The 25,288-nt window shown below is 51.3% G+C and overlaps 2 protein-coding genes across 6 annotated transcripts; both read left to right on the top strand.

The window, feature by feature from the left end:
- The first annotated feature begins 309 nt into the window (after positions 1 to 309).
- On the top strand, positions 310 to 18,481 carry TARS3 (threonyl-tRNA synthetase 3). 3 transcript variants are annotated; one of them, XM_059678296.1, is made up of 21 exons: positions 312 to 757; positions 2,278 to 2,346; positions 2,565 to 2,761; positions 3,426 to 3,549; positions 4,956 to 5,077; positions 5,807 to 5,924; positions 6,683 to 6,747; positions 7,189 to 7,267; positions 8,291 to 8,437; positions 9,060 to 9,158; positions 9,853 to 10,052; positions 10,609 to 10,708; positions 12,656 to 12,822; positions 13,601 to 13,763; positions 14,217 to 14,354; positions 15,070 to 15,147; positions 15,233 to 15,333; positions 16,308 to 16,412; positions 17,282 to 17,354; positions 17,951 to 18,065; positions 18,236 to 18,481. In XM_059678296.1, the coding sequence occupies exons 1-21, from the start codon at positions 470 to 472 to the stop codon at positions 18,382 to 18,384; spliced, it is 2,697 nt and encodes an 898-aa protein (XP_059534279.1). In that variant the 5' UTR covers positions 312 to 469; the 3' UTR covers positions 18,385 to 18,481. The 3 variants fall into 3 exon arrangements, 2 of the variants coding, with proteins under 2 accessions (XP_059534279.1, XP_059534280.1); XR_009450337.1 differs by lacking the exon at positions 17,282 to 17,354 and having other exon boundaries at positions 310 to 757; positions 18,236 to 18,373; XM_059678297.1 differs by lacking the exons at positions 9,853 to 10,052; positions 10,609 to 10,708 and having other exon boundaries at positions 314 to 757.
- A 1,060-nt stretch (positions 18,482 to 19,541) lies between these two features.
- TM2D3 (TM2 domain containing 3) lies at positions 19,542 to 24,993 on the top strand. Of its 3 annotated transcripts, none has more exons than XM_059678298.1 (6): positions 19,542 to 19,691; positions 20,091 to 20,183; positions 20,774 to 20,931; positions 22,409 to 22,583; positions 23,216 to 23,291; positions 24,251 to 24,993. In XM_059678298.1, the coding sequence occupies exons 1-6, from the start codon at positions 19,601 to 19,603 to the stop codon at positions 24,414 to 24,416; spliced, it is 759 nt and encodes a 252-aa protein (XP_059534281.1). In that variant the 5' UTR covers positions 19,542 to 19,600; the 3' UTR covers positions 24,417 to 24,993. The 3 variants fall into 3 exon arrangements, with proteins under 3 accessions (XP_059534281.1, XP_059534283.1, XP_059534282.1); XM_059678299.1 differs by having other exon boundaries at positions 19,571 to 19,691; positions 20,106 to 20,183; XM_059678300.1 differs by lacking the exon at positions 20,091 to 20,183.
- The last annotated feature ends 295 nt before the right edge of the window (positions 24,994 to 25,288 follow it).

Below are 25,288 nucleotides of genomic sequence, written 5' to 3'. Positions count from 1 at the left end.
AGCCCCGCCTTCCCGGTTCCCGTAGCCGCGCCGGTACGCTGTACGTAACCGTAACCCCGCCTTCCCGGTTCCCGTAGCCGCGCCGGTACGCTGTACGTAACGGCAGCCCCGCCTTTCCGGTTCCCATAGCCCCCGCCCCCACGCTGTACGTACGGCAGCCCCGCCTTTCCGGTTCCCATAACCCCGCCCACACGCTGTACGTAACAGCAGTCCCGCCTTTCCGGTTCCCATAGCCCCGCCCTTGCGCTATACGTAACAGCAGTTCCGCCTTTCCGGTTCCCATAGCCCCGCCCCTGCGCTGTACGTAACCGCAGCCCCGCCTCCCCAGTGCCCATGGCCCCGGCCCTCCCCGTCGCCCTGCCCCTCGCGCTGTGTCCGGTCCCCGCTGCCCCTCCGTCCTCCCTGTCCCCGCCGCCACTGCCACCACCTGCCACCCCGCGCGGCGCCCTTGCCGAGGGAGGCGGGCGCCATGGCGGCCGAGGCCCTGGCGGCCGAGGCGGTGGCTTCGCGCCTGCAGCGGCAGGAGGAGGACATCCGCTGGCTGTGGGCCGAGGTCCAGCGCCTGAGGGACGCGCAGCTGCACGCGCCGGACCGCGGCCCGGCCGAGGGGCCCTGCCTCACGCGGGAGGTGGCGCAGCTGCGGGCGGAGAACCGCGACCTGCGGCGCCGCCTGTCCCGCCTGCGGCTGTGCCTCGCGGAGGAGCAGAGCCAGCAGGCGGCGCCGGAGGAGGCCGGGCGCGCGGCTGCGGGCGCGCAGGTAGCGGGGCGCGGGGGACTCCCGGCGGGGGGCTCGGTAGGGCGCCCCGAGGTGCACACGGAGCGTGTTTCTCCCCGGGAAGGGCGGGCGCGGGTGCGGGCGGCGCCCGGAGGGCTGTGCGGGGCGCGGTCCTTCCGCTACCCCGGGCGCTGCCTTCCCCGCAGCCGCCCGGCTGACCTCGGGGTGCCCTGGCTCAGCTCCCCGATTCCATCGCCGCCCCCACGTTTCTGTAGGAGCGGGAACAGCAGCTTCCTTTGCTTGGAAAGAAAAGAAAATGCTGGCGCGTTGAAAGCTCTGTTCCTCGCTTGGGCAGGTTGGGGTCTTGCTGTCTTGAGGTCTGGGTATGGAGCATCCTTATTTCATGCAGGATTGTACTGTTTTAGTTCATTGATGGGCAGGTGAATTTCCTGCGTTTTGAAGGCTTTCTCAGACCCGGGTGGGGGCGGTGGCGGGGAGACAGTCCTTGAAAACCAGGGAGCCCTATTCATGAAATAATGGGCTTAAAGTCTCTGGTGGCAGCCACACACCCGTTTTCCAGTGCCATCATTTGTTTAAAGTTTAGGGCGGGGGGGACTTTAAAATACATTAAATCTATTTAGATTTAAAATACAATAAGCATATATAAATAGTCCGGCTGGTGTGGCTCAGTGGTTGAGCATCAACCCATGAACCAGGAGGTCAGGGTTCGATTCCCGGTCAGGGGCACAGGCCTGGGTTGCAGGCTAGATCCCGGGTGGGGGGCCTGCAGGAGGCAGCCGATCCATGATGCTCTCTCATCGTGGATGTTTCTATCTCCCTCTCCTTTCCTTTCTGAAATCAATAAGAACATATTTAAATGTATATATATATATATATATATATATATACATATATATATATATATATATATATGTATGTATGCATATAGATAGATAGATATGGTGGCCCAAAATTCACGCAAGAAGTAATTTTGATAGAAAAAACCGGTTTATAATTAAAAATTATAAATTTTTTATTGATTCATAAAGGGCACAGTCTAGGGTTATGTGTGGAATAGCATATCGGGTCCACGGCCTCCACGGCTTTGCTGGCACATATGCAAAGCCGTGGTCTTCATTGGTCTTCCTTGTCCCTGCTCCTGGGCCATCATTGGTACTTGGTAATGCTTATCAAATTGAAGGGATTGACATCAAAGGGCAACAGAAATTTGAATCTGATTCAATAAACCAAGTAAAATGAGGCTTTTATTTTTTTGTTGTTAACGTTCACGCAAAATTCAAATCTTGCGTGACATTTGGGACACCCTATAGATCCTGTTTTTAGCAAGAATATAGGAGAATTCCCAGACAGGAAGGACCAAACCTCAGAAAACAACTTGCCCATGGAGGGCTGCAGGGGGTGCTCAGGACAGCCCAGCTAAGGGCCCCGACACGACACGGCGGGGCACTTGCTGGCATGTCCCCCTCCTCCCTCAGGTCTCAGATGTGTTGCTCTTTCGTGTCACGGGCATGAGCTGTTTACCATTCACCTTTCCCTCCCAGGCTCCTCCTCGCCAAAACCAAGGAAAGGACATTCAAAGTGCGACGGAGGAACGGGAGCCTGAGAGCGAGGTCAGTCGTGGCTCTGGAAATAGTGTAAGACGCTGCCTGTCACTGAGACGTGCTCGGGGCGTGCAGGAGGCAGCCGGTGCACACTGCTCTCTCGTCACTGAAGTTTCTCTCTCTCCCTTTCCCTTCCTCTTTCTGAAACTTAAAAAATATATATTTTTTTTTTAAAAGGAAAAAGTGGGGTGTGTACGCTAACCTGAGTGCATGCCAATGGTTTTCAGGTGAGAAACCAACCAGACTTCATAAAGGAAAGATTGGCCCTGTTTGAGACATTGAAGAAAGAGCATCAGCTGTCACGTGCCCCCGGTGGGAGCGAGGGGAGCGCAGGCGATGCCATCACAGTGAGGGTGGCTGATGGGAAAACCGTGGAAGGGGAGGCATGGAAAACCACACCGTACCAGGTGGCTGCTGACATCAGGTAAACCATAGGTTGGAGAAGATTTCAGGGGGGGTATTTTTGGCTATTGTGAGCCTTTTTAAAAAAATACGTTTTCATTGATTTCAGAGAGAGGAGGGGAGAGGGAGAGAGAGAAACATCGATGAGAGAGAATCATCGATCGGCTGCCTCCTGCACGCCCCCCACTGGGGATCCAGCCTGCAACCCGGGAATCAGACCCTGACCTCCTGGTTCATAGGTCGACGCTCAACCACTGGGCCACCCGTGCCGGGCGATGTTCAGCAGGAAGTGTTGGGCCAGAGCTTGTTGAAAATGTGTTGTTCTTGCCCTGGCCGGTGTGGCTACTGGTTAGAGCATCGGCCCTCGGACTGAAGGGTCCCAGGTTCGATTCCCGGTCGAGTGTACATACCTAGCTGCAGGCTCAATCCCCCACCCTGGTTGGGGCACGTGCAGGAGGCAACCAGTCGATGTGTCTCTCTCCCATTGGTGTTTCTCTCTCTGTCTCTCCACCTCCCTTCCACCCTCTCTAAAATTCAATGGGAAAATATCCTTGGATGAGGATTTCAAAAAGCAAGCAAACAGAGGAACAAACAAAAAACCCCGGGAGTGACTTTATTCTCGTGCTTTAACAAATCATGACAGCCCGTGGCGAGGTTAACTGCCCGGTGATGTTTTCTCTCACCAGTCGCGAGCTGGCCGAAAGCACCGTAATAGCCAAGGTCAATGGTGAATTATGGGACCTGGACCGCCCGCTGGAGGGGGACTCCACGCTGGAGCTGCTTACGTTCGACAATGAGGAGGCACAGGCTGTGAGTATTTCAGCAGCCAACAACTCGACTGTGGTTTGTAAGCAACGTGTACCAAACCACCTATCGAGCCCTAACCGGTTTGGCTCAGTGGATGGAGCGTCTGCCTGCGGACTGAAGGGTCCCAGGTTCGATTCCTGTCAAGGGCATGTACCTTGGTTGCAGGCACATCCCTAGTAGGGGGTGTGCAAGAGGCAGCTGATCGATGTTTCTCTCTCATCAATGTTTCTAGCTCTCTATCCCTCTCCTTTCCTCTCTGTAAAAAATCAATAAAATACGTTAAACAAACAAACAAATATATACATATACATATGTATTAAACAAAAAAACCACCTATCGAAGTCAGGCATGAGGAGTGTTGTGGCGCTCTAAGGTTTAAAACGGGTCTATCGCAATTTAATAGGTATTCAGTAACTTTTAAAATATATATATTTTTATTGATTTCAGAGAGGAAGGGAGAGGGAGAGAAAGATGAGAGAGAATCATGGATCGGCTGCCTCCTGCAGTCCCCACACTGGGGATGGAACCCGCAACCCTGGGCATGTGCCCTGACCAGGAATTCATGTCGACGCTCAACCACAGAACTACACCGGCCAGGCCTGATGCTTCTTTTAGTGTAATTTAGCATCAAAGATTTATTTTTTCCCCCTGGCTTTTATTTTCCTATTATTATGATTGTGAACATCAACCAATATACGAATATTGAGTGCATACCCATGAGAAAGAAACCCTATAGCAAAACAAGTCTAGAAAACTCAGGTCTACGAAGTGATAAATTAATGACTTTGTAAAAGCAGTTTCTGTTTGACTGAAAAATCTAAAGGTCCTTTATAAAGCAAACCCTTACACTTTAATTTAACTTTATTTATTTTTCTGGTTAAGCCTCACCTGAGGATATTTTTCTATTGATTTTTAGAGAGAGTGGAAGGGAGGGGGACAGACAGAGAGAGAGACACATCAATTGGTTGCCTCCTGCACATGCACCCAACCAAGGTCAGGGATCAAGCCTGCAGTCGCGGTATGTGGCCTTGACTGGAATCAAACCTGGGACCCTGCAGTCCACGGGCTGGTGCTCTATCCACAGAGCAAAACCAGCTTTTGTTTTAAAAGATGATCCTGTTTACAATGTAGCGCATCATGTACCACAGGACGGAAATACTTTCTGCCTTCTGGGTAAACGCACGGAGAAAATGACAGAGTAAAAATGTTCTTGTGAAGTTGATCAATGTGCACACCAGAAACAAGGGGCCTTTTATCAAAGGACACAGCTTTCTGGTTGGCAATATCGTTGGTTTTGTTTCCAAACCGATGTCGCCCTGAGGCCTGGTGTTAACACCGAACCACGTCTTAACTCCCTTTGTATGATGTGATTTGATCGCCAACAGCGTGTCTGTGTCCCGTGCCCGCAGGTGTACTGGCACTCCAGCGCCCACGTCCTGGGCGAGGCCATGGAGCTGTACTACAGAGGCCACCTGTGCTACGGTCCACCCATCGAGGACGGGTTTTATTACGACATGTTCATCGAGGACAGGTAGCACCACTGACGCTCACTTCTGAGTGCCTGTGGATCGGGCTCATTGTTTTATCATGGTTACATTTTCTATAAATGATGTTTTTATTGATTTCAGAGAGGAAGAGATAGAAACATCAGTGATGAGAGAAAATCATGGATCAGCTGCCTCCTGCAATCCCCACACCGGGGATCAAGCCCGAAACTCAGGCATGTGCCCTGGTTCATAATTCGACGCTCAACCACTGAGCCATGCCGTTCAGGCCCAACAGGGCTTTCAAATTGCAGGCCTCGTCGAAGAGGCTGAAGGCAGATCATTCCATCCATTAATGCCCGTCTCCCTATCCGGGAAAAGTTATCTGCCTTCGGGTGAATGTCTGATTTTCTGAAGTCCTGGTGCATCAAAACACCAAGTCCCGACTGACCAGCGTGGCTCCGGTGGTTGAGTGGGGACCTAAGAACCAGGAGGTCACGGTTCGATTCCCAGGCAGGGCACATGCCCGGGTTGCGGGCCCGAGCCCCTGTAGGGAGTGTGCAGGAGGCAGCTGATCCGTGTTTCTCTCTCATCATTGATGTCTCTCTCTCTCCCCCTCTCCCTTCCTTTCTGAAATCAATAAAAATATAAATTTAAAAAAACCACCAAGTTCCTCCGCTGAGAAAGCTTGTTTACAAAGGCTGCAGGACCAAGGCCACAGAAGGCGTGTGATGATGACTGGAAAGTGTGTTGATTCTCACCTGCTCCCCCTGCAGAGCCGTGTCCAGCACAGAGCTGCCGGCGCTGGAGAGCATCTGTAAGACGATTATAAAAGAAAAGCAACCTTTTGAAAGATTGGAAGTCAGCAAGGACATTCTTCTGGAAATGTTTAAGGTAATTTCTTTAAAAAATATATATATATATATATATATATATATATATATATATATATATATTTCATTGGTTTCAGAGAGGAAGGGAGAGGAAGAGAGAGAGAGAAACATCAATGATGAGAGAGAATCATGGATGGGCTGCCTCCAGCACTCCCCCTACTGGGAATCGAACCTGCAAAGGCGCATGTGCCCTGACGGGGAATCAAACCCGGGACCCTTCAGTCTGCAGGCCGATGCTCTGAGCCAAACCAGCCAGGGCCAGATAATTTCAAGCTGTTTAGGAGAAGAAAACCTGGTTATAGGAAGATTAAAAGTAATTAACATAGACAACTTTTTGTTGTTGATCCTCACCTGAGGATCTTTTTTCCATTGATTTTTAGAGCAAGTGGAAGGGCGGGCAGATGGGGACAGAGAGAGAGAGAGAGAGAGAGAGAGAGAGAGAGAGAGAGAGAGAGAGAAATATCCATGGGAGGGAAACACATCCAGTGTTTGCCTCCCACATGCACCCTGACCAGGGGCAGGGATGGAACCTGCAACCCAGGTACATGCCCTTGACCAGGAACAGAACCTGTGACCACCCGCTGTGCAGGCTGACGCTCTGACCACGGAGCCACGCCGACCGGCTGTGAGCTCTTTGATCCCCAGGACCTGAGCACCTAGAATGCAGTAAACACCCATTCAGTGTTTGTTGCAAAAAAGAAAATACTTTCCCACGTGAGCTTTTTACGTAATTACACACAAATGTGTTTTTCTTTGTAGTACAATAAGTTTAAGTGCCGCATTTTGAACGAGAAGGTGAACACTCCAACCACCACGGTTTACAGGTAACGTGCACGTAAGGCTTAAACCTGCTCAGTGGCTCTCTTTTTTAAAAAAATAGATTTTTATTGATGTCAGAGAGGAGGGGAGAGGGAGAGATAGAAACATCAGTCATGGGAGAGAATCCTGGATCGGCTGCCTCCTGCATGCCCCCCACTGGGCATCGAGCCCGCAGCCCGGGCCTGTGCCCTTGACTGGAATCGAACCCAGAACCCTTCAGTCTGCAGGCTGACGCTCTACCCACCGAGCCAAACCAGCCAGGGCTCAGTGGTTCTCTTGAAGGATCAGCAGGAGAAGCAGTTGGCCTGGGGCGGTGTCTACTTGTAAATGTGCACGTCGACGTGTCACTTTAGTGAGGGGCTCGGAAATGTTACCACGAAGGCCGTCACTGCTTTTCCTTTGTCTCTCAGGATGGCACTGGCCCTGTCTGAAATATCTCCTTACAGGTGCGGCCCACTCATCGACCTTTGTAAAGGCCCCCACGTGAGACACACCGGAAAAATCAAAACCATAAAAATTTTCAAGGTGAGGGTCTATTGCTGTGAATAGGGCAGACTGAAGATAAACTAAATAATTAGGAATTTCAGTCATATGTTTTATAATCTGAACATCATGCTACTTTTAAAAATCCTTCATTGTTTGATTTTTACATGGGCTTCTATAAAAACAGTGTAATTTTTTTTAGAATTTTGATTATCAGGACATTATATGTAGCTTTTATAGTTTTCATTTAACCTTACTGTGTTGCAATGCACTTTTCTTGTTCATATGATATTTTACCGTTTGTACTCCATAAGCGTCTATAGACGCAAGCGGCGGACCTTTTTTAATTAAATTCAAAACATCGTGGCAGTTAACTGGTTATGATATTGTGGTACATACTGGTTTTCTTTTTTTTATATGTCTTTTTTAATTTTTTTATATACATACATTTTTATTGATTTCAGAGAGGAAGGGAGAGAGAGAGAGAGATAGAAACATCAATGATGAGAAAGAATCATTGATTGGCTGCCTCCTGCACGCCCTGTACTGAGGATTGAGCCCACAACCCGGGCATGTGCCCCTGACTGGAATTGAACCCGGGACCCTTCATCCCACAGGCCGACGCTCTGTCCACTGAGCCAAACCGGCCTAGAGCTATATGTCTTTTTTAAAATTGGTTTTTAGACAGAGAGAAAGGGAGAGGGAGAGGAGACAGAAACATCGATGATGGGAAATCGTCCATCGGCTGCCTCCTGCACGCCCCCCACTGGGGATGGAGCCCACAACCCGGGCATATGCCCTGACCAGGAATTGAACCGTGACCTCCTGTTCATGGGTTGATGCTCAACGACTGAGCCACCCGGCTGGGCTCTTTACGTAACGTACTGGTGGATTTGGACTGGGAAGGTTTAGTTAGAACCAACTTAAGAGTCTTTCCAGCGCTACAGAAGGTCACCGTCATGTAAGCTGTGCTGATGCTACATCGGAAAGCTGTGCATATGTCAGACAGATTTTATTTATAACGGAATGTTAGCTACGCTCACCGGAACGTTGTTGGATGCTTAGAATTCCTCCACCTACTGGGAGGGCAACCCCGCCCTGGAAGCGCTGCAGCGGATCTACGGGATATCCTTCCCCGAGAGCAAGGCGATGAGAGCCTGGGAGAAGGTCCAGGAGGAGGCCAGGAGCCGAGACCACCGGCGAATCGGGAAGGTGGGCCAGCACCCTCGTCACCCTGCCATGGCGCGTGCCTTTGTCGGCTCGCGATTCTGTCCCAAAAGTAAACGGTTCCAGAAGTAACAGTTCTCCTGTGTTCTTAAATAGCTTTTAAAAAATATATTTTATTTCAGAAAGGGAGAGAGAGAGAGGAACATCAGTGATGAGAGAGACTCATGGATCGGCTGCCTCCTGCATGCTCCCCACTGGGGATCGAGCCCGCAACCCGGGCCTGTGCCCTGACCAGGAATCGAACCCAGTTCATAGGTCGATGGTCAACCACTGAGCCACACGGGCCGGGCCAGCGGTGAATATTTCTGATCTTTTTGCCGTGTTTTCCCCCCATGACACCCATCCTCCAAGAGGCCAAGTAAGAAAGTAGCAGTAAATAGAAGGCGAAGGAAAAGCTACTGTTCAAAGCTTAGTGAGACAGTCAATACACAGGGTCGTTTCCCGTGTGCTCTGCAGGACAGTGAGGCGGGAGTATTGAGGGGCCTTGGGTACAACGGTCAGAGAATGGAAGTGAGGACCGTGCACATTTCCTGTCTGGCGTGTCACGTGTGTAGTGAACATTAAGCACCCACTGTGGGATTTGACATCAATTCAGGTTTCGTTTCAGGACCAAGAGCTTTTCTTCTTCCACGACCTGAGTCCGGGCAGCTGTTTCTTCCTTCCCAGGGGAGCCTTCATCTATAACACCCTGATGGATTTCATCCGAGTAAGTGGGCTCTCCCTTCCTCGTCAGCCCCACCTTGCCTCTTACCGTGTCCTCTCGGGGTCACATGGCCAGGCCCCCCATTGACTTTATTTCAGTCACAGTGAGGATTTGGAGCCTGATACGGATGGTGCCTCCTGATAAAAACGTGGCGATGGTTTGCATTTTCCTAAGTCAGATGCATCCTCGGGTTTTGTCCAATGCCTCCGCTGTGTCTGTAAGCTTCTAGGGCAGGTGCAGCGCGGAGGTGAGCGTCAGACGCAGGGAGGGCCTCCTCCTGGGAGAGAGCAGGGGGGTTGTGCTGGCACAGGTTGCTCAGCCAGAAGCACTGCTTCTCACTGCGCCCGGGGGTCACGGGGCCCCTTCATCGTCCGGTGTGACCGGGCAGCCCCAGAGCAAGGAGGGAGAGAGTTCTGTGAGATACTCGGTTGTAGTACACGCGTAGTGAGAGTCTGTCACGGACCGTGTGCTGTGGCTGCTGATGCGGGCGACCACGTGGACTCTGGGGTGGCGTTCCCTTTCCTGCTCTGTCTTTATCGTCACTAACCAGCTACAAGTTCCCTGACTCTGCTCCCTGAGTGCCTGTCACTAGTTCACCCTCCGCTCCCTGTGAGCACCGGGAAGCCCTGCGGCACATGCTGATGACCTGGGGCGTCTCTCGGTGATTCTGTTTCCCACTTGGGTCTTCTCGCTCCAGAGTGAGGTCTGCAGACGTCTTCTTGCCGTCATCCTGGCTGCTCCCCTCATCGCCGTCCTGTGCTCGTGCTCTTCGCTCCTGCTGTCGCGTCTTCCTCCTCCTTGCTTAGCCCTCTCATTGGGGAGCACTTTCTTCAAGAACTTCCTGATGAGCCCGCCCGGCCTGGCTCAGTGGTCCAGCGTCGACCTAGGAACCAGGAGGTCAGGGTTCGATTCCCGGTCAGGGCACGTGCCTGGGGTGCAGGCTCCATCCCCAGTGTGGGGCGTGCAGGAGGCGGCCGATCCATGATTCTCTCTCATCATTGATGTTTCTCTCTCTCTCTCCCTCTCCCTTCCTCTCTGAAATCATACAAATATTTTTTTTAAAAAGAAGAACTTCCCGGGGACAGAGCACGTGGCCTGTGCTGGTGGTTCTGTCTGAGGCACTAGACTCGTTTTGTCCCCTCCTCTCGCGCTGCCCCCCTGGACGCTGTCACTCTGGACTCGCTCACCTGGGCTGCCGTCTTTCCTAGGGGCTGGCCCCCGTGAAGCCTAAGGAGGCGACCAGAGGACAGGGAGGCGAGGCCTGAGGAATCACTGTGATCAGAGGCGCCAGCGGGGGGCGAGGACCGCCATCACTGCTGATCCCAATGCGCCGCCGTCTTTGCTGGGAAAGCATCCCGGCCCCTGGCACCTGGAACTCTCCAGGCTGCGGGAGGAGCGCGGAGACGAGGCGGGGCCTCCGGGGCGGCCTTACAGGATCTCTTGTCTCTCGTAGATGCGACACAGACCTGGCTGGGGGCGGCCCCAGGTCCCCCTGTGTGAGGTGCAGGGTGCGCAGCCTTTTAAACACACAGCCCCAGGCCTCTCGTGCCCAGGTAAGGGTGCCGGGGGAGGCCTGCGCCCGTGTCTTGGGATGGGCCTGTGGGGCAGACGCAGCTGAGGGGGGTGCCGTGAACGGCCAGGTACCCTTGGGGGAAGGAAGTGGCCTGTGCATGCAGCGCACATGAAGCTGCAAAATCTGCCCAGCCAGCGTGGCTCAGTGGTTGAGCGTCGACCTATGAACCAAGAGGTCACGGTTCCTTTCCCGGTCAGGGCACATGCCCGGGTTGCGGGCTCGATCCCCAGTGGGGGGCGTGCAGGAGGCAGCCGATCCACGATTCTCTCTCATCTTTGATGTTTCTTTCTCTCTCCTCCTCCTTCCTTCCTCTCAAATCAAGAAAAAGATATTTTAAAACACACACACACACACAAGACGAGTGGCCTAAAGCAGGAATGTGTCCTCTGCTGTTCTGGAGGCAGGAAGCGTGAAATCCAGGCGTTGGCAGAGCTGTGCTCCCTCTGAGACCCGCGGGGAACCCGTCCTCCCTGCCCTTTCTCAGCCAGGGGTGGCCTGGGCTTCCTTGGCGTGTCAGTGCCTCACTCCAGTCTCCTGCCTTCCCTTGGCATTCTCCCTGCGTGTCTTCACGTCATCTTCCTCTATATGATTCTCTCTCTCTCTCTCTCTCTCTCTCTCTCTCTCTCTCTCTCCGCCTCTTTTCTCCCCCCTCCTCTCTCTCTCTCCAAACCTCCTCTTTTTATGAGGACACCAGTCCCATTGGATTAAGACCCTCTCCAATGACCTCCTCTGAACTTGACCCCCTCGATAAAGACTTTTCAAATAAGGTCGCATCCTGAGCTCCCACCTAGCTTCTTGGGGGGAGGGATACACTCCACCCATGACTGTGGGTGACCTCCATCTTCTCCCCAAAGGACCCGGGTTCTTAGCGAGCCTGTCTTTACTGGGTCGCTGGGGCTCTCCGCTGGCTGTTGTTGGATATGGAAGCGCTTGAGGCTCCTCCCTGCACCCCAGACGCAGCCCTCACTCTACTGTGTATCAGTGTTCCCAGGAATCGCGGCCCGTCATCCTGGCCAGAGAGCCAGTCGGTCTCTGCCTGTGGGTCCGTAGCATCGGGGGCCCCACGTGGGCATGGGGCAGGTCTGGTGTCGGGGGGTTTTGTGTGTGAAAGCATGCTGTCCTTGGCCACCGTGCACATTGCTGAGAGATTCTAGAGCTTGAGAGAGAAAGAAAGTACTCTAAAAGCTTCCCGAGAGAGAGAGCCATAGACGTGGCACTGGGGATCAGAATGGCAAGGGTATTTTCGATAGGAGACCGAACCAGTGCCTTAAACAGGTGGGTCCTACAGCCTGGCCGGTGTGGCTCAGTGGTTGAGCATCAACCTATTAACTAGGATGTCTCAGTTCAATTTCCCAGTCAGGGCACAGGCCCGGGTTGCAGGCTTGATCCCCAGTGTTGGGCGTGCAGGAGGCGGCCGATTGACGTTTCCCTCTCATCGATGTTCCTATCCCTCTCTCCCTCTCCCTTCCTCTCTCTGTAAAAATCACTTTTTAAAAAATCTCAATAATAATAACTGTGGGTCCTAGAAGCCTCTGTCAGCTGACACAGGTCTGCTTCGGATCCTCCCGTGTGGTTGCAGCTCTCCCAGCCGGCGGAGGCAGCCCTGACCCGCCTTCCTGACCCTGAAGAACGTAGCTTTCCTCCTCTCCCTGCTCACTGGCCTTGGAGAGCTATGCTTTTATAAATGCTCTCTGTGTGGTATTCCAGCTCCTAAGCCACAAAGCATCAAAGCATCACGTACTGTCGTGGTAGGCGTACTTCACGTGAAAAACAGAGAGAGTGCGTTCACCTCCCAGGATGCGAAGGGACCACCCCCCCCCCCCCCCACTGCGGGCACGCTCATCACACGTCACAGGAGGTGACCGCGTCCACAGGCATGCGCGCAGTCGGGCTCCGTGGCCTTGACGTCGCCATGCCTTCCTCGCAGGAGGAGTATCACCGCCGAGACTTCGTGGAAGTGCTGTCTCCCACCGTGCTCAACAGTAAGCTCTGGGAGGCCTCGGGCCACTGGCAGCACTACAGCCAGAACATGTTCGCCTTCCGCGTGGACAAGGACACCTTTGCCCTGAAGCCCATGAACTGCCCAGGGCACTGGTGAGTATTAACTGTCAAGTAGGCCCAGTCCGTGTGGCTCAGTGGGTTGGGCGTTGTCTGTGCACCGAGAGGTCGCCGGTTCCATTCCCAGTCGGGGCACATGCCCAGATTGTGGGTTCGGTCCCCAGTAGGGGGCGTGCAGGAGGCAGCCGATGGGTATTTTGCTCTCCCGTTGATCTTTCTCTCTCTCTCCCTCTCCCTTCCCAGCTCTCTAAAAATCAACAAACTATTCTTTTTTTAAAAAAATTTTTTTATTGATTTCAGAGAGGAAGGGAGAGGGAGGAAGAGATAGAAACATCAATGATGAGAGAGAGTCATAGATTGGCTGCCTCCTGCACGCCCCACACTAGGGATTGAGCCCGCAACCCCGGCATGTGCCCTGACTGGGAATCGAACTGTGACCTCCTGGTTCCTAGGTCAATGCTCAACCACTGAGCCATGCGGGCCACAATAAACTATTCTTTAAAAGAAAAAAACGTGGCCTTTGAAATGAGTGTTAAACGGTGAGTGGGAATTCCCTGGGAGAATGGGAACAGGAGGCAGCATTCTGGGAGAGATGCATTCTGGGAGATAGGGTAGACAGGTTCCTAGGGCGCCGGAGCGATGCAAATCCGAGGTGCGGTAACTCAGGAGGAGAAGTTTCTTTAAAGCTCGTGATCTAAGAACCAGAATAAAAATGGACCCGTCTTGAGGCTTAATCATAACTTGTTACTGTTTCGCTAATCACTCAACCATCTCCCCGCTGAGTAAAAGCTGTGTGTTACCGCCTCTTTTCTAGTCTCATGTTTGCCCACCGCCCGCGGTCTTGGAGGGAAATGCCCATTCGATTTGCCGACTTTGGGGTTCTTCATAGAAACGAGCTGTCGGGAACCTTGAGTGGCCTGACCCGGGTTCGACGCTTCCAGCAGGACGACGCCCACATCTTCTGCACCGTGGAGCAGGTGAGCAGTGCCGGGCGGGCCCGGGCGGCGCCAACTCCGTGCTGCCTGCTCTCCTCGTCTCACAGCATCTCTCAGTCTCTCAGAGTCACTGTAAACTACAAAGTTCAGTCTCATCTCTGAGGTCTCCTTCAGCCTAACAGTCTGTGATTCTCAAATTGGGGTCTCAGATCAGTAATCTCTTTTAAAATATATATATATATATATTTCGGAGAGGGAGAGAGAGAAACATCAATGATGAGAGAGAATCGTGGATCAGCAGCCTCCTGCACACCCCCTAACAAGGACTGAGCCCGTAACCCGGGCATGTGCCCTTGACTGGAATTGAACCCCGGGACCCTTCAGTCTGCAGGCCGATGCTCTATCCACTGACCCAAACCAGTTAGGGCTGAAATCAATAAAAAATAATTTAAAAAAAATTTTTTTAATAAGACATTTCATTTACTCTCATTTCAGATTGAAGAGGAAATCCGGGGGTGTCTGCAGTTCTTGCAGTCTGTTTACTCCACGTTCGGCTTCTCCTTTCAACTGAATCTGTCAACACGGCCGGAGAACTTCTTAGGCGAGCTCGAGTTATGGGACGAGGCTGAAAAGGTAGGTGGGACGGAGCGCTGACTCAGGGTAATGCTCGCGTGGCTGCACTCACCTGGTGCGAAGGGCGGCGCCCTGCCGTGGGGTTGGCCGTGGGAAGCTCTGGGCCAGACAAACCAGCTGCATAACGCAGTTACCCAGCTGTCCTCGCGGTGATGACAGCAACACCGTACGTGCGTTTCACACTTCACAGTTCATCGCAAGGTCTACTCTTTCCAGTGCCAATCACTAATAACCGCTGCCATTGTTTGTTTTTGTTTGTTTTAAATATATTTGTATTGATTTCAGAAAGGAAGGAAGAGAGAGAGAAAAACATCAATGATAAGAGAGAATTATTGATCAGCTGCCTCCTGCATGCCCCCTACCGGGCATGTGCTCTTGACCGGAATCAAACCTCAGACCCATCAGTTCGCAGCCCAATGTGCTATCCATTGAGCCAAACCAGCTAAGGCTGGGGTTTTTTGTTCTTTTTGAATTTAATTTTATGTATATATATATATTTTTTTAATTGATTTCAGGGAGAGGAAGGGAGAGAGAGAAACATCAATGAAGAGAGAGAATCATTGACTGGCTGCCTCCTGCACGCCCCCTACTGGGGATCGAGCCCGCAACCAGGCACGTGCCCTGACCGGGAGTTGAACCAGCAACATCCTGGTTCATAGGTCAATGTCACGCCAACCAGGCACTTTCTCATCTTTCTCTTTTCTTTTCTTAATAGCAACTGCAGAAGAGCTTGATGGAATTTGGAAAACCATGGAAGCTGAACCCAGGAGATGGAGCGTTTTATGGCCCTAAAGTAAGTGGACCCTGTGCTTCAACAAAGAGGGCGGTGGAAAAGAGAAATAGAAAGCGTGTCCAAGCAAACCTCACCTGCTTTGCAGATTGACATCAACATCAAGGACGCCCTGGGCAGGTCCCATCAGTGTGCGACCATCCAGCTGGACTTCCAGCTCCCGCGGAGGTTTAATCTCACCTATGTCAGGTGAGTGGTCGGATGTGGGGAGCAGTGCAGGCGGACATCCTCGTCACGTGGCGCTGTGAGTGTCGAGAGCTCTTTATAGGTCTAGATGTAAGCCCTTGGATGTGTATGTGATTTGCTAGTATTTTCTCCTAAGCTGTAGCTTTTTTTTTTTAAAGTGTATATATATATATATTGATTTCAGAGAGGAAGGGAGAGGGAGAGAAACATCCATGATGAGGGAGAATCATTCATCGGCTGCCTCCTGTACGCCCCCCACTGGGGATCAAGCCCGCAACCTGGGCATGTGCCCTGATTGGGAATTGAACCGTGACCTCCTGGTTCAAAGATGGATACTCAACCACTGAGCCACCCTGGCCAGGCTGTAGCTTCTTCTTCTTTTTTTTAATAGTGTCTTCACTTTCCCTTTCATTTTAAGTTTTGTATTTCACTGATGTCTAAGTCATAGAGTTTTTTTCTTACGGATCATGTTTTTGGCATCATGTCCTCACACTCTTTGCCTAAGCACAGGCAATGAAGATTTCCCCTATGTTTTATCTTAAAAGTTTTCTAGTATTGAGTTTTACATGTAGGTCTAAGATCCATTTGGAGTCCAATTTTTGTCTGAGATGTGAAAGTTTAGGTCAGAGTTCATTGGTTACATCTAGATGTCTAATTATTCTAGCATCATTGATTGTAGAGAGCATCCTTTCTCCATTGACTTGCTGTTGTGCTTTTATCAAAAATCAGTCAGCAGGCCTGGCTGGTATGGCCCAGTGGTTGGACATTGACCTATGAACCAGGAGGTCATGGTTAGATTCTCAGTCAGCGCACATGCCTGGGTTGCGGGCTCGATCCCCACTAGGGGGCGTGCAGGAGGCAGCCGATCCATGATTCTCATTATTGATGTTTCTCTCTCTTACTCACTTCTCTGAAATCAATAAAAAGTGTATTTAAAAAAAAAAACCACCCTGAAATGTGTCATTTTCCTTCTTTAGTAAGGACGGGGATGACAAGAAGAGCCCTGTGATCATTCACCGAGCCGTTCTGGGCTCAGTGGAGAGAATGATAGCCATCCTGTCAGAAAACTACGGCGGGAAGTGGTAAGTGACCTGGAAAAGGAAACGTGTCTATTATTCCTTAGAAGTCACGTCTGAGAGATAAAACTAACATGAAAAAAAAACTGGTGGCTCCTGCCTTATCCTTAGCCAGCGTGCACACGGCAAGTGAAAGATTCCCGTTCCCGCTGCCAAGTCAGAAAGTAAAGGCCGAGCGACATGAAACTGTCTCTTTGCCTTCTGGGGAACTCAGTAGACTTATACAGTCATGTTCTCACCATTTCAAGCCTTTGAGATTCGAAATCTGGGGATCACAAGGCCCACACTCCCAGGGGGGTACCCCCTCCTGCCACACTGCCATCCCTCCTTCAACCCGGTGTTTGCCTCGTGGGGCGCCCTGTGACCAGACTTTGGAGGAAACCCCGCAGCACAAATGGCCCTGAGCAGCACGTTGGCACAAACCAGAGAGAACTGCTCCCCAGGCCCAGCCCCGCGCTTAGGGGCAAAGTGGGGAAGGGAAATGCCCTCAAGTGCGGGGTGTAATATATATATATATTTTAATTGATTTCAGAGAGGACGGGGAGGGAGAGAGAGAGAGAAACATCAGTGATGAGCCCTAGCCGGTTTTGCTCAGTGGGTACAGCATTGGCTTGCAAACTGAAGGGTCCCAGTTTCCATTCCAGTCAAAGGCACATGCTCAGGTTGCGGGCTGGATCCCCAGTAGGGGGCGTGCCGGAGGCAGCAGATCGATGATTCTCATTGATGTTTCTCTCTCTCGCTCCTCTCCCTTTCTCTCTGAAATCAAATATTTTTTAAAAACCATTGAATGAGAAAGCTCACAAAAAAATATTTGGTAATTTTTAATCATGTAACAAATGGTCATTCTGAAAATACCTATTTTTTCAATTTCTCAGGCCTTTCTGGCTGTCTCCGCGTCAGGTGATGGTCATCCCTGTGGGTCCGACTTGTGACAAGTATGCACTTCAGGTAAAATCAGACGGATTTAATGACAAACCCACTTGTCACTTTCTGTCCAACCTAAGTGCACAGCAAAGTGCAGAACAATCTTGGCATCTAGTGTGTGAAGGTTTTTTACCTGAAACGTATTCATGCCTGAAAATACTGCGTAACTAATGCATTCACTGCCAACCCATGTTTTTAGCCATTGGGAGTAATGCCTATGTACTGTATCAGAACTATTTTGTTTCTGGATGTTTTTGAGAAATTGCTGTTTTAAAACATCTCATATTTGTTATTCTTTTCCATGTGGCTCTATTTGGACAGAATACTTATATTATCTATTGCTGTGTAACAAATTACCCCAAAATTTAGCAGCTTAAAACAACAAACACTTCTTTTTTTGTTGTTGTTTAGTATATTTTTATTGATTTCAGAGAGGAAGGGGAAGGGAGAGAGAGATAGTAACATCAGTGATGAGGGAGAATCGCTGATAGGCTGCCTCCTGCACGCCTGCTACTGGGGGTCTAGCCCACAACCTGAGCATGTGCCCTTGACCGGAATCAAACCGGGGACCCTTCAGTCCACAGGCCAATGCAATAACAGAGCGTTTTCTATTCTTGTAGGTGTCCAGCACATTTTTTGAAGAAGGATTCATGGCCGACGTCGATTTAGATCATAGCTGTACACTAAATAAGAAAATCCGAAACGCACAGCTGGCTCAGTATAATTTTATTTTGGGTAATTTAAAGTTGCATCTGTTCTCCTAAATGCCTGTTTTTTTGCACTTTAATTCCAGAAGCACTTTAATTCCATACTGAAGAAAAACTCAAGACACTGGTCATGTGACTGCTCGCTCAGTCTTCTGTAAATTGTTGATTTACAATGTTATTTCCCTTTCTTTTCTACAGTGGTTGGAGAAAAGGAAAAAGCAAACAATGCTGTCAACGTTCGAACAAGGGACAACAGAATTCATGGAGAGGTATCACTCGCTTCTGCCATCGATAAATTGAAGAATCTCAAGAAATCGCGGACACTAAATGCTGAGGAAGAATTCTGAAGTCCTTCCTTGCTCTCTCTTCTGTGTAACCTTGTTTTGACACCCCCCCCCCCAAAAAAAATGCATTTTTCTTAATTAAAGTTAGTACTTCTGAGAACTTTGGGCCCACTGACGGTTCCTCTGCCGGGGACAGTGGAAGAGGAGGCAATGAATGAGTAGCCGATATGTATGAAGTTTAATTCACTAATGTGTCTGAGAACAAGCTTGGGGAAATTCTTAATTTCCCAAAAGTCTTGAGAGACTTATATGGGAAAATGTTATTCATTGAAAAAAAGGGAAATATCAGGAAATGAGGATGATGAAGTGTTATTGCTAAGATTTGTGATTTTCAAAATACAGGTTTGAAATAAAAGTCTGCAACCTCTTTAGAATATGGCAGAATATCTTATTTTCTAGTAACAGTATGTTCTCATCTGTTTTAACTAACCAGCAACCACAAGAGAAGCTAACACTAAACACTGGGTTATTGACAAAGGACTCAGGTTCAGTATTGTGGAATCTACTGTTTGCCACATGAGCACGCAGGATGCCCGGGGGCCTCTCCCATCCCCAAGGCTGGCCTCCAGGGAGGGACCCAGGCTTTGGACCCTCACCTTACATCCAGGGCTCCTGTCCGGGTGCCTGGGGGCCTGGAATCCTGCTGACTTAACGTCCGGCCTCTCCCAGTCTTAGAGGAACATCTGGAGGTAACAAGTGTCTTGAACCCATGGCAGCTGCGGAGAGGTGCCAGCTGGGTACAGGCTGGGCCAGCCCCAGGATCGCGGGGCCAGCTGGCCCATCCGAGAGCCTCAGTCACTTCCCATAGTTCCTTCATCGGCAGACAAGGCAATGGAATGTCATCAAGACTGTCGCACAGTACCTAGACGTGGCGGCTTTTGTCTAAATAGATCCATCCAGCCACATATGAGAGGCGCCACCTCCCCAACGAGCCCGCCTCTGCTTTGCCATTTCACGTGTGCATTTCGGTCCCGGTGACCTTTCCCGGTCTCTAGAGGGGCGAGCGCCTCGTCCTCGGGCATAGGAGGCGCTTGGAAACCAAGGCAACCAGTCAGCGTCTCAGCTGCCAGAGCCACCTTGCGCCTGCGCCCTGGATGCCCTTGGGGTGAGGGGGCGGAGCCGAAACGCTCCCGGCTCCGCCCTTTCCGGCGCGCAGGCCGGCGCCCCGCCCCGCAGCCGACCTCTAGCCCGCGCCCCGGAAGTGCGTCACGCCGGCAAGATGGCGGCTGCGGCGGGCCGGCCGGCGGTCCTGGGCCGCCTCTGCCGTGTGCTGCTCTTCCTCTCACAGTTTTATATCTTGTCGGGCGGTGGTGAGTTCAAGGCGGGGGCCACGTCGGGTCTGGGTCTGGCCGGGTGGCCCGGGGGACCCCCGAAACCCACGGGAAGAGGGCCGAGGGGTGGCGGGGCGCTGCGGCCCAAGTCTGGCCGCCGGTCGGGGGACGCCCCTCCGCGCGGGGACACCTGGGCCGCAAGTTCCCCTACGGGCGGGAGACGGAGGGCTGGGGGGGGGTGTCCCCGACACCGCGCTTTGCTCCCCAGTTGCCCACGGGCCTCGATGGGCGTGGACCCTGTTGGCGCCTTACCCTTCCGTGTTCCGGGCAGTTGAGTTTGAGGTCTTTCACGAGCAAGTCACTGCGTGGCGGGGACCCCGCCTTTAACCTCCCGCGGGCGTTTTCCTGTCCCGGGGTAACCGGTGTCTCTGATCGTAGGCTCCTTAAACCTAGAGCACTCGCAGCCGCGGGCTCGGGCGGTGCGGGATCCGGGCGCCACGCGCACGTTCACAGTGGTTCCCAGGGCGGCAGGTACTAGGCGTCTTACGTTCTGGTAAATGTGTGCCCTTCTCTCTGCTGGGTTCTCCCTCGCTTTTTCTTTTTGGATGACATGTCCTTTACGAAATCGCTTTCCTTCCCACCCACCCCCACCCCCTTTTTTATTACTGATTTCAGAGAGAGGAAGGGAGAGGGAGAGAGAGAGAGAAACATCCATGATGAGATAGAAACATCCATGATGAGAGAGAATCACGAATCGGCTGCCTCCTGCACGCCCCCTACTGGGGATCGAGCCCGCAACCCCGGCTGGTGCCCTTTCTCAGGCTGGTGCCCTTTCTCACCGTGACCTCCTGGTTCCTAGGTCGATGCTCAACCACTGAGCCACCCCGGCCGGGCTGAATGCTTTTTTTCCCTAAGCTGTTGAGCTGTTCGTCGGGTCCCAGAACCGGCTGGCGGCAGAGCCCTGCTGTGGCTGCAGCTGTCTCTCGGGCCCGGGCTCTGCTTTTTCCATGCCAGCCTCGTCTCTCCTTGCCCCCCATCATGCCCCCTGACCTTGGGAAATGGTGTGTCTGCCTGTTAAGTCCGTGTCCTGAGAGCATGAGCCTGTCCCCGGCCTCTCGCAGAAAGCACCGACATCCCGCCCTACGTGATGAAGTGTCCCAGCAATGGCTTGTGCAGCAGGCTCCCTGCTGACTGCGTGGAGTGCAGGACCAACTTCTCCTGTGTCTATGGGAAGCCCGTCGCCTTCGACTGCACAGTCAAGCCTTCCGTTACCTGTGTGGTAAGTGCCGCCACCGGCTGGTTCTAGGTGAACTCGCTGTAAACCTGGAGCTCTCAGGAGCGTTTAGACTGGAGGACGGGAAAGATTCTGAAAGAAGGTGCCCTGCGTTTTGTCAGTAATATTTTAGGGTGAAAGCCAGCTTGATCCAAAGACCGGAGCTTCCAGGGGAGGCTTGGTTACAAGGGTTCAGATGGCAGTTTTTTAAAATATATGTATTTTTTTTTTATTGATTTCACAGAGGAAGGGAGAGGGAGAGAAGAGAGAGAAATATCGATGATGAGAGAGAATCATGGATCGGCTGCCTCCTGCACGTCCCCTACTGGGGATCGAGCCCGCAACCCGGGCCTGTGCCCTGACCGGGAATCAAACCGTGACCTCCTGGTTCATAGGTTGACACTCAACCACTGAGCCAAGCCATCTGGTCTCTGTAAAGGCTTTTAAAATTATGTGTGATGGGTCTGGCACATCGTAGGTACTTAGTGAAAATGGGAAAACTTTGCTGTGGAAGGGGAACCTTTCCAGGATTCACTTCCTTTGTTGTTTGTTTCATCTTCTTTGAGTTTATCTCCCCAAACTGACTACTTAGTGAGACATACATTTATTAACTAACTTAAAAAACAGTTGCTGCCCGGCCGACAAACCTATGAGCCAGGAGGTCATGGTTTGATTCCCGGTCAGGGCACATGCCCGGGTTGTGGGCTCCATCCCCAGTGGAGGGCGTGCAGGAGGCAGCGGATCAGTAAATCTCTCTCATCATGGATCTTTCTATCTCTCCCCCTTCCTCTCTGAAATCAATAATAAAAATATATTTAAAAACAAAAATCAGTTGCTAAGAAACGTGTCTTATAAACGCACCACTATAAATACGCAGATGTTTACAGCAGTACTCTGTACAAAAGAGCAGTTTTGCATAGATGAAAAAAATTAATAAATATGATAACTTCCAGAAGAGATTGTGTGACCATTTAAAGATGGTCTTGAGAAGTACATATGACAGTGTAATGTCAAGTGCAGGTAAGAAAGGCTACAAAATGCATTCAGTGTAAGTCCGCTTCTATGAATCTGTATTACAGAAGGAAAAAGTGAGAAAAAAAAGTTAAGATAGAGTCTTTCTGGAGAGTTTACAGGATTTTCCCCCCTGTAATTTCCAAACGTACAACTTCCAAAGAACACGTGCTGTGTAAGCGTAAAAGGGGTGGCCTAATCTCCCCGACCTGAAATAACCTTAGTGATTTGGATGTGCCTTTCTCTAGATGTTTTTCCTGTATACTTATGGGTGTATGTTTTTAGGGTCATAGGATCATACCATAGTTATTTGCTTTGGATACATAATAGTTTGTATCCAGATATTTTCTTGCCACTCCCTGCCAGATCATGAAGCATTCAGCACGCTTTGTGCCATGTGACTGTAGTTTTGCGGGCATGTCGATAAGCTTCCCTGTGATGACTGATGAGCTCTGTGTCCTGTGCTACGCAGGATCAGGACTTCCGATCGCAAAAGCACTTCGTCATCAACATGACTTGCCGGTTTTGCTGGCAGCTCCCGGAAACCGACTACGAGTGCTCCAACTCCACCAGCTGCATGACGGTGTCCTGTCCTCGGCAGCGCTACACTGCCAACTGCACGGTGCGGGACCACGTGCATTGCCTGGGTGAGCCGGGTCAGCGGGCCTGGGGAGCGAGATGCTTTTCTCTAAGCTTGTGTATGGAACTTCAGTCAGACATTGGAGAATCCGGGTTAAATTATTTCACCGGGAGCATTTATTAGCACTTTGGAGTTATGCCAGGCTTCATTAATATGAAAATGAGCTATAAAAATCCAGAACATTTGCAATGCTCTTATCTTTTAAAATGGAGCAATAAAACAAGCAAAATCCATAAGTTATGAAGTCTAATGCTGTCATTGAATAGTTTATTAAATTTTAGAGAGAGAGGATTGGGGAGGGAGAGAAACATTGATGTGAGACCATAACGTTGATCTGCTGCCTCCTGCACGCTTCCTACTGGGCATGTGCCCTGACGGGAATTGAATCGTGACCTCCTGGTTCATAGGTTGACGCTCAACCACTGAGCCACACTGGCCGGGCCTGACCTAACATTTAAATTTTAAGTCTACGATTAGGGATGATCAGGTCTTTTTTCTTACCATTCACGGTAGTGGGCATTATTGTAAGGAGGCTGTTTTTAGATTTTTAGTTACAAGGCCACTAGTTCCGTTAAGTCTCTGTGTAAGGGTATGTTTAGACCCATTTGTCTAAATGGAGAGCTTTCTTCTTCCTTAAAGGTAACCGGACGTTTCCCAAGATGCTGTATTGCAACTGGACCGGTGGCTACAAGTGGTCCACGGCCCTGGCTCTGAGGTGAGCTGTGTCACCAGTAAGCTAGAGGGCCATTGGGAATGTGTTGGGGTCCGTGGACTCTTCCAGACACTGAGCTCCGACCAGCTCCTCCTTCAGATCCGAGGAAGCAGCTGTGGGAAATGCTTAGGGGGTCAGAACCTGCCCTTTATGGAGTGGAATGTTACCTCTCTCCCAGGAAGCCCACACATGACGTAGATCTTAGCACGGGAAGGAATCTTGAAAGTCATTCATTCCTAACACTAAATTTTTTAAAAAATATATTGTTAGTGATTTCAGAGAGGCGGGGAGGAAAGGGAGAGAGAGAAACATCAATGATGAGGGCTAGGAACATCATGGACCAGCTGCCCCCTCACACCCCTACTGGGGATTGAGCCCACAGCCCAGGCATGTGCCCTGACCAGAAATTGAACTGCGACCTCTTGGTTCACAGGTTGGCGCTCAGCCTGTGAGCCACCGGCTGGGCCTGAACACTAAATGCTTAGAGACGAGTGGCTGGAACAGCTGGACCGGGCAGCAGGGGCGGTGGGCTGTTGGCCTTCCGGTGCCAACTCCTGGCTCATGCTCGCGCTTGTTCTAGGGATGCGCCATTTTCCAGAATAAAATGCAAAGCGGGCATTACTTTTCTTTAAAAAGAAACCCTAGGTTTCAGTCCAGCCAAGGGTCGTATGTTTACTGTGGACATTTTAACAGTCTGTGGCCTGTGATTACAGCTGGCCCTTGAACAACACTGGGGTAGGGGTGTCAGCCCCCGCACAGTCAGAAATCCAAGTCTAACTGAAAGCCAGCCCCCCACGTACGCCGATCCCACCAAGGATCGGAAAGTGTGTACTAATCCTTGTGATCCCCAGAGGGTTGGGGTCATGAGATCCTTCCCAGGTGTGACCTCGCAGGGCCATGGAGCTAACCCGGCCGGGCGGCGGGGGGACGTCTGGTGGACCCGGTCCCGTTTGGTGTTCCAGCATCACCCTCGGCGGCTTCGGCGCGGACCGGTTCTACCTGGGCCAGTGGAGAGAAGGCCTGGGCAAGCTCTTCAGCTTCGGCGGCCTGGGGATATGGACGCTGATCGACGTGCTGCTGATCGGCGTGGGCTACGTGGGGCCGGCAGACGGCTCCCTGTACATTTAGGGCGATCCGTGCTTCAGGGGAGCGGCCAGAAGGCCTCGGCCTGGAGGAAGTGAGGTTGCGAGTGTGTGTGCGTATGTTTTTAATGTACAGCATCTGTACTTGGCCTGCCTTGATGAAGGTAAAATTACAGAAGAAAAAACACTGAACCAAGCTTCTCTGGAATTCGGTTTCGTTTGCCTGAGATGGATTTTTTCTGTGAAAAAACCGGGACTCGATTAACCTGGGGGAACAAACTCTGCAGAGACTGGAAATGGATTTCATTCCCGTGACTTCCGTTTTCTGTTGCTAAAGTCGAAGTGCATCGCTCGGATCTCGGCCTGGACGGGATGGGCCCGCAGGAGCCTCTCAGCTGTGACGCGGGAAGTGGCCGGTTTGTTCTTTAGCCCAATAAGGGACCACCCGCACTTCAGTGCTCCGTGAGTTTTGCGATGTCGTGTGTATGTCTGGTCTTCGTCTGTGACTGTTTAACGTGAACTAGAGCTTTCATGTCTGGCGGCTGTGGTTTGAACTTGATTAGTGATGTAAATGGTTGTGAGAGGACTGAAGAATTAATAAAGTTATAACTGGCTCTAAGAAACATTAGAGACTGTTTTCTGTATGAATAGGTCATCTTGAGTCATCCTAGCAGCTGTTACCATTAAGAGGTATGATGTGCCCTAGCCGGTTTGGCCTGGGGGCTGAAGGGTCCTGGCTTCGATTCCGGTCAAGGGCATGTACCTCAGTTGCAGGCTCGATCCCCGGGACACAACCAGTTGATGTGTCCTCTCACATGAATGTTTCTCTGTCTCTCCCCCTCCCACTCTCTCTCAAAATCAGTGGAAAAATGGAAAATACAGTTGACCCTCGAGCAACACGAGTGTGAGCTGCGTGGG

This window comes from Myotis daubentonii, chromosome 21, assembly GCF_963259705.1.
Source record: "Myotis daubentonii chromosome 21, mMyoDau2.1, whole genome shotgun sequence".
Taxonomy (NCBI): domain Eukaryota; kingdom Metazoa; phylum Chordata; class Mammalia; order Chiroptera; family Vespertilionidae; genus Myotis; species Myotis daubentonii.
This window is presented reverse-complemented; position numbering and strand designations above follow the sequence as displayed.

Coding starts and splice junctions, on each gene's coding strand:
- TM2D3 (XM_059678298.1), top strand. CDS start 19,601: ATGGCGGCTGCGGCGGGCCGGCCGGCGGTCCTGGGCCGCCTCTGCCGT. Junction 20,932..22,408: donor AGCCTTCCGTTACCTGTGTG/GTAAGTGCCGCC, acceptor TGTGCTACGCAG/GATCAGGACTTCCGATCGCA. Junction 22,584..23,215: donor GGACCACGTGCATTGCCTGG/GTGAGCCGGGTC, acceptor TCTTCCTTAAAG/GTAACCGGACGTTTCCCAAG.
- TARS3 (XM_059678296.1), top strand. CDS start 470: ATGGCGGCCGAGGCCCTGGCGGCCGAGGCGGTGGCTTCGCGCCTGCAG. Junction 10,709..12,655: donor CCCAGGCCTCTCGTGCCCAG/GTAAGGGTGCCG, acceptor CCTTCCTCGCAG/GAGGAGTATCACCGCCGAGA. Junction 15,334..16,307: donor TTTAATCTCACCTATGTCAG/GTGAGTGGTCGG, acceptor TTCCTTCTTTAG/TAAGGACGGGGATGACAAGA.